At 48.5% G+C, this 11,625-nt stretch overlaps 6 protein-coding genes across 6 annotated transcripts; 2 read left to right on the forward strand and 4 right to left on the reverse strand.

The window, feature by feature from the left end:
• Positions 1 to 141: 141 nt before the first annotated feature.
• On the forward strand, positions 142 to 1,340 carry UREG_04601 (uncharacterized protein; the record flags this gene model as incomplete). Its single annotated transcript, XM_002545038.1, has 2 exons — positions 142 to 340; positions 427 to 1,340. 2 exons carry the CDS (start codon positions 142 to 144, stop codon positions 1,338 to 1,340), a joined length of 1,113 nt encoding a protein of 370 aa, XP_002545084.1.
• A 1,218-nt stretch (positions 1,341 to 2,558) lies between these two features.
• On the reverse strand, positions 2,559 to 3,864 carry UREG_04602 (serine/threonine-protein phosphatase PP2A catalytic subunit; the record flags this gene model as incomplete). Its single annotated transcript, XM_002545039.1, has 6 exons — positions 2,559 to 2,631; positions 2,691 to 2,763; positions 2,823 to 3,356; positions 3,407 to 3,512; positions 3,591 to 3,632; positions 3,715 to 3,864. 6 exons carry the CDS (start codon positions 3,862 to 3,864, stop codon positions 2,559 to 2,561), a joined length of 978 nt encoding a protein of 325 aa, XP_002545085.1.
• Positions 3,865 to 4,319: 455 nt separating this feature from the next.
• UREG_04603 (uncharacterized protein) lies at positions 4,320 to 5,126 on the reverse strand (the record flags this gene model as incomplete). Its single annotated transcript, XM_002545040.1, has 1 exon — positions 4,320 to 5,126. The coding sequence occupies one exon, from the start codon at positions 5,124 to 5,126 to the stop codon at positions 4,320 to 4,322; it is 807 nt and encodes a 268-aa protein (XP_002545086.1).
• Positions 5,127 to 6,321: 1,195 nt separating this feature from the next.
• UREG_04604 (uncharacterized protein) lies at positions 6,322 to 7,297 on the reverse strand (the record flags this gene model as incomplete). Its single annotated transcript, XM_002545041.1, has 3 exons — positions 6,322 to 6,423; positions 6,488 to 7,123; positions 7,196 to 7,297. 3 exons carry the CDS (start codon positions 7,295 to 7,297, stop codon positions 6,322 to 6,324), a joined length of 840 nt encoding a protein of 279 aa, XP_002545087.1.
• A 336-nt stretch (positions 7,298 to 7,633) lies between these two features.
• On the forward strand, positions 7,634 to 8,608 carry UREG_04605 (uncharacterized protein; the record flags this gene model as incomplete). The annotated part of the gene is made up of 2 exons (XM_002545042.1): positions 7,634 to 8,511; positions 8,551 to 8,608. 2 exons carry the CDS (start codon positions 7,634 to 7,636, stop codon positions 8,606 to 8,608), a joined length of 936 nt encoding a protein of 311 aa, XP_002545088.1.
• A 429-nt stretch (positions 8,609 to 9,037) lies between these two features.
• Positions 9,038 to 11,443, reverse strand: UREG_04606 (uncharacterized protein; the record flags this gene model as incomplete). Its single annotated transcript, XM_002545043.1, has 5 exons — positions 9,038 to 10,036; positions 10,084 to 10,164; positions 10,399 to 11,066; positions 11,126 to 11,256; positions 11,316 to 11,443. The coding sequence occupies 5 exons, from the start codon at positions 11,441 to 11,443 to the stop codon at positions 9,038 to 9,040; spliced, it is 2,007 nt and encodes a 668-aa protein (XP_002545089.1).
• Between the last annotated feature and the right edge of the window lie 182 nt (positions 11,444 to 11,625).

Genomic DNA, 11,625 nt, shown 5'->3' on the forward strand with positions numbered 1-11,625 from the left:
AACCTTCCGAGTTTAGGCTTACCTGAAACGTCATCGTCTCTTTGGGCGGCGGGCGCATCCATTTCTATCTTATCGCAGAAGAATCAGACTGCTCGAAACGCCTCTCAGCAGCCCCAAATCGCAAAGCAACAAAACTCCGTCATGACAGCACAGGGAGCTCCCTCCGGTTCCCCCGAATCTGCACTCGACTCGTCCAAAATCCTATCCCTCGCCGCGTCGTGTGTCGATAAGGATGCGCCGAATGTGAGGACGCCATGGGAGGCAATTGCGCTCGTGGGCCATGCGTGCATGGTCGCGGTCGACTTTAGATTGATTGGTCTTAAGGAAGGGCAGACAATAGGTAAAAACGCAGCTTGTGATTTTGAAGGCGCCGCTAGCCTGCAATTTTATCAGATATGATGGCTAATCCGATTTACTGATTGCTAGTAGAAGACGAACCGACAACAGTGCTTCCTAGTAACTGGAACGACTCTGGAGTATACTCATTCAAGTATGCTCATCGCCAGTCTGCCATGCAGTTCCTCCTCAAAATCATACAGATAGGAAATAACGCCGTCATTTCTGCGCTCGCTCTTGGACACGACAAAACTGCTTCGTTCGATATCACGATTCGTGATTACATCTCTCTGTCAGCTCTCCCACTCGCTCCATCTTCGGATCTAGCAGATTCCCTACGGCGCGTATTTATTTCCCCCGAACGCTTAAACGATCTAATCTCATTATTCCGAATAAATGTAATTCAAAAACTTGTACCTGGGCTCCAAAAAGAGGGATATGAGGATAGCTTCACCACGTCTCAGAACCGCCAGGAAGCGGAGAATCAAAGGCCCACTCGTGATCCTCTTCGAGATGATCGGTTTCCTCCGCCGGCCCAGCCACACCCATTCCACGACCCACTCGCCGCTCCGCCCCGCCGCCCGATTCCCGCCGGAGATTTCCCACCTCCAGGCTTCGAAGATGAATACGAGATCAATGTTCCGCCGCGGGGATATAACCCGGAAGCACCATACGGCGGTGAACGCCGCCCTTTGAACATTGGAGAGCGCGATCTATACCCTCCTGGCTTAGGCCCACACGATCCGCTACGACCGCACTTTGGACCATCAGGGGGTGGTGGCGGGATGCATCCGACTTTTGACGACCCGCTATTTGGGGGCACAGGCGGGCAGCCGGGACCTTATGATCCACAAGTTCCGCCAGGGGCTAGATATGACCCCGTGGGTCCGGGGGATGGGAGACCGTTTGGTCGAGGGGCGGGGCGGGGTGGAGGGTTTGGACCCGGCGGAGGAAATCCGTTTGGCGGAGGTCTTGGCGGCGGATTTGGAGGAGATATAATTTGATGTTGAATCAGTCGTATTTTTGGCAGGCCCAATCCTACATATGTATAAGGCAAACTTGTTTCTCCGGGTGATTTCTGCAGATTTGGAGCTATCAGGCCAGATGAAGTGCCGTGGTAGTTCGGTGAATTGCACACTAGCAAATTGTCTCGAATATGAAAATATCCGTATTTCGCTCAGACCGACTTAATTGGACCAGGCCTTTGAACACACCAATCAATGGAAGTGCCAATGGTCACCGTACTTGACCAATAACTAAATCCACCACGTTAGACAAGGGGAGAGGCCAAAGACTCGTACAATGCCCCAAGTTGCTCGGCAGTCCGCTTATGAACAACAACGGCGACATGGGCGAATCCACCACATGACCTCCGCATCTCGGCAGCGGGAACGTTTGCTGGAGGCAATATCCATTCATTCGTAAAAACATGTCCGCAGCAAGAAGCGCGGAGCGTTTGTTCCCATCTTGAAATGCGTGGTTTTTCATTATCTTCTCCGCGAGATTCGCAGCCAGTTGGAATAGGTTTTCTTGTTTCGTATAGTGATTGAGGTTCATGGGGGAGTGGATTGCGGAATCTAGCATCCCGGGTTGGGTTGGAAGGTTCCCGTGAGGAAGGCTTCGCATATGGAGCCTCTGGACTTGGGCCGCTGTCAAGAAACGGATGTGTCTTGGAGACATGACGAAGCAGGAAAGGTGTGAGGAAAAGGCGAGGCGGGAAAGCTACCGGGTGAGGCCAATATGGGATTTTGGTGTAGACGAGAATTTCATGGATGGATTCTAACTTGGGGTTGTTGGGCTGATGCTTCTTCAAAAGTAATGGCTGGGGTGGCTTGGCGAAGGTTCGAGGTGCGATTGGGAAATTGCATTGAAATGCAAAGCACTCCTCACATTTCCTTTGAGAATATATAAAATGGCAAAGTGAAATCTTCCTATTATTATTTGTGGTGCTCGCGGCCTTAATCAGAACAAGTCTGCCCGCATTATCATATCTGGCATCTTGGACATTTCTAATTTGCATTTTTTTTTTAATTACTATGTTTCCGTGTTCGCCGTTTTTGCTATCCTCTGTATAACCCATATGCACATTTGCTTTCCAATGCAAGGTCGGCTGACGCTGTCAACAAAAGGATTCAAACGGGTGTTCTTCATTGGAGTTTCGTCAATACAACGGGTGGACAATTGTAAAAAGGCGTCAAATGGGAGAATCAATCTCTATGGGTTTAAAGGAAATAATCAGGAGTGCGACGGGACACCATAGGCTCTCCTGCTCTCGGGCAAGGATCGAATTGAAGGCTAGAAGTAGTTAGTATGTAACTCTATGTAGGCCAATACATTGGAATAGTGTCACGTACAAAGTATATTTTAGGTGTTCATCAATCTCCATAATTGCAGCCTGGTTTCCGCATCTGTAGCAGTAATTTGGGGCTGGTAACACCATTAGCATAGCTCAATATCCACGGTGAAGGTGTGCTGGCTCGCGGTACCTGAGAAAATTGTCACCACGTTTCTGTCCTGTGACCAATTATAACCCTCCATAACCAGCTGATGCGCTCTCGCAACAAGAGTTAATCCGTTGTTATGATTGAAAGCCTCTGAGATATCCTGGCCGAAGGTATAACCTGCACCACGTGGAGAGATACCCCAACCGCATCTATCATCGGGATCGCTCCAGAGAAGATCACACATGGGACCTTCGTGAGGCACCTCTTGTATACGATCTAGAGATCGAATATTGTCAAGTGTGTCGATTGAAGGACTTAAACCGCCGTGAAGACAGAAGATTTGGTTATCGATAAGGGCAGTGAGGGGTAGGAAATCGAATAGATCGGTGAAATATTTCCAGACATTAGCGTTGCCGTATTTTCGCAAACACTCATCATAGAACCCATAGACCTGCGTGATCTGTCGAGATTCATGGTTTCCGCGGAGAATTGTGATTCGTTGAGGGTAGCGGATTTTCAGGGCAACGAGGAGTGTAACGGTCTCAACAGAGTAATATCCGCGATCCACGTAGTCACCTTGGCAAATTCAGCAGGAGGCCAGGGAGGCACGTTCTGAGGCGACATACCCATGAAAAGATAATTTGTATCAGGATTGGGACCTCCGATTCGAAAGAGCTCCATCAGGTCATGAAATTGGCCATGGATATCTCCGCAAACCGTGACGGGGCATTTCTATCGTCGCAAAACTATCAATATCGTCGACTCCGCTTGCACCGTGGCGCGTGCTCAGGTGACAGGGAAACCACATACCACTGGCTGAACATTCGACTCTTCTTGTAGAACCTCTCTTGCCTAACAGAAGATAATGAGTGCCAATTTTCCCAATCTGTCACAGACCCCGTGCGTATCAGCAACGCGGTAGCAGTGTGCATACCCGATCACAAAGCCTCTGTACATCGCTCTCTGCCAGCTGCTTGCAACTCATCAAGCTTTCAATCCACCCGTCCAGTGTCGGTATAGATTCAGGGTCGCTTGCCAGAGAGAGGTGGTGAGGTTCAGGCGTTCGTCCGGAATCGATCTCCATTTTACCGTCTATCGGTTGGTAGAAGGAAGGGTCCGACATGGAGAAGCAAGCTGAGGGGGTGCAAATGCGGGTTGAAATTGGAGCGTGCACTGGGAAATCAGGGAAAGCGGGAGAATTGTCAACAAAGTGAGAAATGGGTATCAACAACACAAGTATTAGGTAGGTTTAGAACAAGGACGAAGAATTGTGGATGGCAGTGTTTGGAGGGATTTGTTTCAACGCAGCAGCTGTGGAGGGGAGATGGGTTGGGTTCACGCTCTTCAGATCTGGAACCAAGAAAGGGTCAAGTTGTTTGAGGTGGGAGGCGCCACAGCGACGGCACACTAGTGGGCTCACTAGCCCCATTCAGCCACAGCTGGGCGCTTATATAATAGTCAAGTGTTGTTACATTTTGGTCTTCTGATAAACTAAAAAGTGCTATCACAGACGCCTGATATGCTGGTGCACAGCTCCCCTCATGCCAAAACCGCTTTCCCCTCCAGAGGAACCTTTACTGGTTCACCATCACTTCCCTCCTGTCGTTCACGACTGTTGATTGGCTTGTCAATGTTTTGTCCCTTTTCTGAACCTGAACTGTACCCATTCCCGGAATACGTTCTCACTTTGGAGCTCCCATCGGGCACATAGAACCGTTGATCCATTCGCGCTAGCAGAAACAGATAAGCAACGACGGCTTCTATCCCGAAGTTGAAAATGTAAAAACACGCTTTATGATGGTACCATGCCGGGCTGAAAATTGGACGGGGTGGCATCGCGCTTGTCCCCAGTCGGAATCCGGCACCAAGTGTAAGGAGTGCTGCCGCGGCGCCTACAATCAAGCTTTTCGCGATCCAGCTACCCTTCCCGAAAGGTTCCACCGGCTGTGGCTGGCCTCGTCGAGGAGCTAGGTGAACGTATGCAAGGATAGGAAGTGGCAGAAAGGAGATGAACGTCAGATAGCTAGCGCCGTAAAGCTGTAGGTTGCGGTCAATGCGACGGGTGTTGGGATTGAGGGTGTGGAAACTCTGGACCGAAGCGGTGATAACAATGACGAGAGTCAATCCGACGACGACGTATAGCGCTTTGAATGTGTAGGACAGGGGCCGCGACCATCCTAGCCGAGGATGACTTGCGCGCAGTATGCGTTGGGCGTAAATGAGGTTCAGGATGAACAAGATAAGCACTCCTGCAGCGACGAAGACTTGAGCAGCGATCGCAAGCCTGATGTTCGTTTGCCGTGTGGCCCAAGCAATGCGTAAAACATTCGCTACAATCCGGGCCATGCAGAAGCCAAATGTGGCGGCGGAAGGAATAAATTTATGGCCTCGAGAAAGGTTTAGCCGGAAGAGGCGCATATGGCTGACGGCCCCAACAATAAAGATGGCCAAAAAAACAGCCGATATAGGTACATCAACCGAGACTGTGGGCAGGCCACCCAAGCTCGCTGATGTTGGAAGATAAGGTGGGCCTTGCGCGTTTCCAGGAGGCTATGAAGGTGTTAGATCGAGCAGATCCACGAGAAAGTTGACTGTATCGTACCTGTCCTTGGGGTTGTTGCGGCGGTGTTGACATTTCCACAGCGTGCTATTCTTGGATAAATGAATGGACAAACTATGAGGACGGTTTAAACCATGCCCTCGCTGAACAATCCCTTGTTGATTGCAGTGGGGGAAGCGGTCGTTTGAAGCAAAGATCGATTCACAAATCGACTACACGGAAAGAAGATGGAAATGAGAGTCTGTTCCTGTTCTTGAAGCAAAAACGAAAGAGAGCACCAGTGAAAGACGTCTCGAATAAATAGCTCTTTGAAGGAAGCTCCATGGTTGTAGATCTATGAGATTCGGTCGGTGAGAATCTAAAATCGGAACCGAAACCAACGCTTCCGCCAGCGAAAACCATTCGCTGGTCGGTCAGTCATCAACAGCGGCGGCCTTGTGGGTTCATCCAGCCGGCTTGACCCATGCGGTGTTGGGTCTGATACCATGTTTGACAGCGCCTGCTGATGGGTAAGCTCAGGGACTAATATGTCGGCCTCGCGGACTATGCAGGAGCGGACGAGACGATTCTGGGGGGACAGGGGAGGAGCCTGGTCTTCGACAGAGGGTAAAGGGCGCTGGTTGCCAATGAGTAATTCGGTTTGGATTCTTCATCGGTATCACGGAGTTTGAGGAGCACCGACTCCGCCGATAACGCCAAGACGAACCAGAAGGCCATCAAAGAGAGATATACGAAGTGCCGTCACTGAATCTTAATCAAAAATAAAAAAATAAAAAAATAAAAAAAAGAGCACACTATTTCAAAAACGATGGTCTTGCATTGCAAAGTGTCAGGAAAAGCGGCCATAATCGTGCCAGCAGGGCAGGGTCCTGGAGGAGACGATGGCTTTGGTGACTACTTGGCTGATGGCAATTATTCATCGCTTGAATAGTAGCGTAAATGGGTGGATATTCGGATTCAAAATATTGGAGCCATGGAGCCTCATTTCTCAAATGCAATATTGTAGCCACCTGTGTTTTCGTCCTTTATGAATTTGAAATTCTCCGTCGACAATCCAAACGGCTTGAGAATTCCGTTTCCAAGCTAGGGAATCAAACGTCAGCCCACGCCTTAAAATTGCGAAGGGACGGGTTATCGTTTGGCTTACATCCTTCAACTTCCCCATCATGTCGCCAACCTCCTTCTCCCTTGCAATGTTGATTTTCGCTGGAAGTTCACTCAGCGCTTTTATCGCCATCAGCTCATCATTGCGCGGTAGCACTTTTAACTGAATCAGCTCTTTATAATCAGTCTCCGCTCCTTGCAGATTCGCCCATCCGCCAAGTTCCATTTTTGCTCTCGCTCTTCTCATCAATGCTTTGGCACGGATCCGCTTCACATCTTCTTTCCTAGTATCGTTTTCATTCAGTCTTCTCAGCTGCTCTGCCTCATCTTCTTCGTCACCATCTGCGTCAAGTTCTATCACAGCGCTCGCATCCTCCCGCCCTTGGTCTGACTGCTTGGATTTATCTTCGTGGTCTCCGGAGGTCGCAGGTGCCGGAGAAGGGAAAATCCGATTCAAGCATTCTATGCTCGTTGTAGCCGCATCTACAGCCGCCTTCCAGTTTTCAAGCTTCAAGTGGCATGCCGCGATGTTGCTCCTGAGGACCGCGATTTCAAAATCGAGGTAATTCGGGCAGAACGATAGCGCATGGTCATATATAGTTATTGCTTCAGAGTACCGTGCTGAGGAGAAAAGCTTGTTCGCCTGAGACTTTTGGGTATTGGATTGCGTGAGAAGATGCTACAAGGCCTGCTCAGCAACGGAATCATAATAAACGACCTTGAATCATAGCTTGGGGCCGACATGACATACTGCTTCTTCACTGGGAGGGAAACGGGCATCATGAAAAACGTCATTCTCGTCATCATCACTCTCTTCGGGTGAAATTGTTGATCTCTTCGCGGCAGTCGACATACTTGCGGTTGCGGATGAGCTTGTGGAATGTTGCACCTGTCAGGAACAAGGTTCGATGCGTTTTTGGAGGCATCGGCAAACCTTCCCCGGCTGGGCACGGGTGCTGATAAGATAAGATCGTCAGAGCTTTGAACCTCGAATCAAGCGGGGAATCAATCTCACTTTTCCACCTATTATTAGCATATAATCTTGAAGAAATACACATTTTATCATTATCATACGCGCAATGGGATCTCAAAGGTATACATCTTTTTGAGCTTAATTCTCATCCAAACCTTTGGCGCTCAAGCAGCTAACACCCCTAGTTTTCCACCCGTGCGGGCGTGCCTATTCGACATGGACGGCCTTTTGATCGATTCCGAGGACCTTTATACCCTTGTTGTAAATAAGATTCTACATGAATATGGCAGGCCATCGCTTCCTTGGTCTATTAAAGCGCAATTGCAGGGCAGACCAGCGCCGGAGGTAGTTCCAACCGTACCTCAAACCCAAGAAAGAAACCAGATTAACTCTTTGCTTCGATCCAAGGCCACGCGAATATTCCACAAATGGGCTCAACTTCCCATTTCTCCTACCGAGTACTCTACCAAACTCTCTACCCTCCAAACCGAGCACTTTCCCACCACGAAGCCTCTCCCGGGTGCCTTCGATCTGGTGCAAACCCTCTCCAAGACCGCCAACACTGATTCCCCTGTGCACATTGCACTTGCGACGTCATCACAACGAAGCAACTACATGCTTAAAACATCCCACTTGAATGAACTGTTCTCCCTATTTCCACCTTCCAGAATCATCCTTGGCGACGACCCCAGGATCGGCGCCGGGCGAGGCAAACCGAGACCAGACATCTATTTACTAGCGCTGGAGAGCATCAACCAGGAGATTCGTGCAAATGGCAACAGCGAGCCGGAAATCAAACCAGAAGAATGTCTGGTTTTTGAAGATAGTGTCCCCGGCGTTGAGGCGGGGAGAAGAGCCGGAATGAGGGTCATTTGGTGTCCGCATGAGGGGCTATTGAAGGAATATAATGGAAGACGAGAAGAGGTTCTTGCTGGTGTGACTGGCGAACACAAGGAACTTGACTTGATCGGTGCCAACTCAGATGATGGGCTCGGGACTGAACATTGGAGAGCAATCGGGGCTGGCAAGCCAGGGGTGATTGGTGACGGAGGAGGAGAGCTGCTGGATAGTTTAGAATCCTTTGTCTATGAAAGGTATGGTATTCAATTAAAATAGCTTCTTGGCCGGAATAGATTTGATACCCATATTAAGCTTGATAGACTATTCGATCCACTTAAAGCATCCCGCTAATCTTCAAGTAGTTACATTCATTCAAAAGGCCAACAGCCTGGTGATAAACCAAAAAGTTCATAGTTTCAAAATACTTGGAGATGGAATTCATAAGCATGCTAAATGGACAAATTAGCAATTTGGAGTCCGTTAACTAAAGTATATAGGCATATAACCAAGAAAAGAAAACCTCTGAGAGTCTATTGGCGGATTGATATAAGCAAGGAGGTTGAAGTCCAGGCTTATGCTTATGCTCTCACAATCAATCCAGTTCAAGTTCCAATAAATTCCGGAGCCAAACCAAACCTAACGCCCATCCAAAAACAAAATGTCATGCAAAATATAAAAATGGAAAGTGACAATCTAGTCCGCTGACTTCGTTAACATTCCGTCATTAATTCATCAATTCGTTTGTATTCGTTAGATCGTGTCTCGTTGAATTGTTCAGTGTCAAGCTCTATCCCCAGGACTACGCTTGATCGCCCTTCTAGGTTCATTAGTACTCTCTTGAGCATTTGAATGATGGCAGTTATGCGGAAACGGTGGCATCGGTAGATATTCCAAATCCTGATGGGGGTTGGGGAAAGCTGTAAAGTAAGGCGGGTAGCATGCTTGATGTTGTGCTTGGAGGTTCATGTCTGACTGAAGGCTACTGTGATGACGGCAACCAGACTCAGATTCACCAATGGTGCGTCCCTCCGAAGTAGAAAGGTTGGGTTGAGTGGCGTGCTGTTGACCTCCATGTATTTCCATGTTGGGGGCGGGGATATTCGAGGCTGTATAACCTTGTGCATGTAGGGCATAAGTCAAAGCTTGAGGTGTCTGCGGAGTTGTTCCTGTGAAGTGTGAGCTTGAGATCTCTTGCGCGTGGAAGCCTCTAGTATAGGCACTAAATGCATGGTTTCCTGTGCTTCTTGGATGCCTCCCTACCGAATTCCGCGAAATTTCAGATTTCGGGGTGGCTAAAGGATTTAGGTGATGGGGCGGCATTGCCCTCGATTGATCACCACCATATTCGCCGGACGGAATAACACCATGAGGATTGCGAGAAAAATGTGCGCAAGGATGTTCTCTCATTGCCCTGCCGGGCGGCATATTATATGGACCATGTGATGGTAGAGATCCGACGTTGCTGTTTGCTGAATTTGGGGGCGTGTGTAGCTGCGGATTGGGTAAAGGGGTTGTAAAACCATCGGTCGCCACACCCATATGAGATGATGGGATACCGGCATGACCGTATGATCTTGTAGACCCTCTCCTTTGGCGCTTACAGATCCGTGGGACACTAACAGGCGTCACGGCTTCTTCAGCAGCGTATCGCCTATGCCGCTTTCGAGGGGCGGGGATCATGGTTCTGCCGGACTCTTTTTCTTCTTTCTCCAGAGCATCCTTTCCGGCCTTGATCACCATCCCCTTCTTAGCATTCAGGCCCTTGTTTTGTTCAACGCGCTTAGTGCTGTTAGTAAGACTCCGAAAACAGGAGACGAGTCGCTTACATTTGCTTGGTAACTAGGATCATCGATAAAATTGAGGAAAAAAGGCACATCTATCAGCCTCTTGCAGATGGTCTTGCGTTCCTACATTTCAGGTGTCAGTGTGCAAATAGAACTATTCAATATTCGCAGATCTCCTTACTCTAAGTATTTGAAGGATGATGGATATTCTTTCCTCAAACGTGGCGATGCCATCAGTCCTGTGGTTCTCCTTGGTGTCCCATAGATGACGCAGTGGCCCAGTTTCGTGGCGTTGAATGCATGCCTCCTAGGAGTATGTTAGGGAGTAAGTCGAAATGAAGACTGTGATATTCTCACCATGATGTTCCAGCATGCAATTTCTACGCGCGGCTGACAATATCTGCCATCCCTCCAAGGTCGGATCATTCCGTCATTGTCCTTCGACTCCGTGAGGGAATACATTGCTTCCATCAAACTTCTGACGATCGCTTCGCGCCCCTCTTGAGTTTTCGGGACGCTAAGGTCAACAGAAGGTGCCGACCACTTCTGTGGAGCGTATGAATTTGCCTCAGCTGCCGAAGTAAACGTCAATGCTATAACCTCTGTTCCTTCTGGAGCACTTGTATTTCTTTCAATGCTGGGACCTGTATTGAGTATCAGACACTTGGACCTTTCAAGTTTGGGGTTATGTGGGATGGCCAGCTGTGAGACAGCTTCCGGCTCTGCAGGTTTCGCCTTTGAACCAACACCGAAAACAACTTGAGGGCCACTCATGGAAGTAGCATCCAGTGTTCCCGCCAAGAAACGTGTTGGACTCGCGGGCGCCTGCATATTGCGTTTCGGAGACTTGGCTGGCAATAAACGAAGGGGTAACGTACCGTTGAATGCTCCAGCTTCGATTGCAACTGTATCCTCGGCTTCGTTATAGCTACACTGTCCAAAACCTTCAAATGAAGCTCCTATGAATTTGCCGGCGGAGTCCCCGTATTGGTCACCGCCATACTGATGTGAATCGTCTCCCGCTCCTAGAAGGCATCAGCAATGGCTAAAGCAAAGTTTAATGATAGGATTTCAATTTTAATACCCGTGCCACAATCGTATTTATATTCGCCTCGCGAATGTACAATGTCCTCAAATGCAAAGTCGAAATGGGAATCCTTTGCATCCGATTCGGATTCAGGAGCATTTTTGATATTGGGGGATCCTTTCGCGTCCCTAAAGCACCTAATGTAAGAATCTTGAGGTAATATTGCAAGCAAAAGATTTTCACATACCCGTTAGGAACTTGCCCAAGAGATTCATGAAAATCATCTAGAAAACTGATATCCGGGAAATTGAATTCTGCATCAAACCCAGTAGACATATCAAATTCATTTTGAACCATATCCATTGAATTCTCCATGGCAGATTACTGTGAATCTTGAGAGCTTGTTAAAAGCTCTTATAAAAAGTCCAAATGTGGTCCAAAAAGCAGTATTCCTGTTTAACACAAAGCTCTCATGGAGTTTAACGAAATGTTAATGGAAGTGCCGCATAGAAATGAATAATTTCAACCTTTTGCAAATGCCGGGCCTGGTTGGTGCG

Source organism: Uncinocarpus reesii, genomic scaffold, assembly GCF_000003515.1.
Source record: "Uncinocarpus reesii 1704 scaffold_2 genomic scaffold, whole genome shotgun sequence".
NCBI lineage: Eukaryota > Fungi > Ascomycota > Eurotiomycetes > Onygenales > Onygenaceae > Uncinocarpus > Uncinocarpus reesii.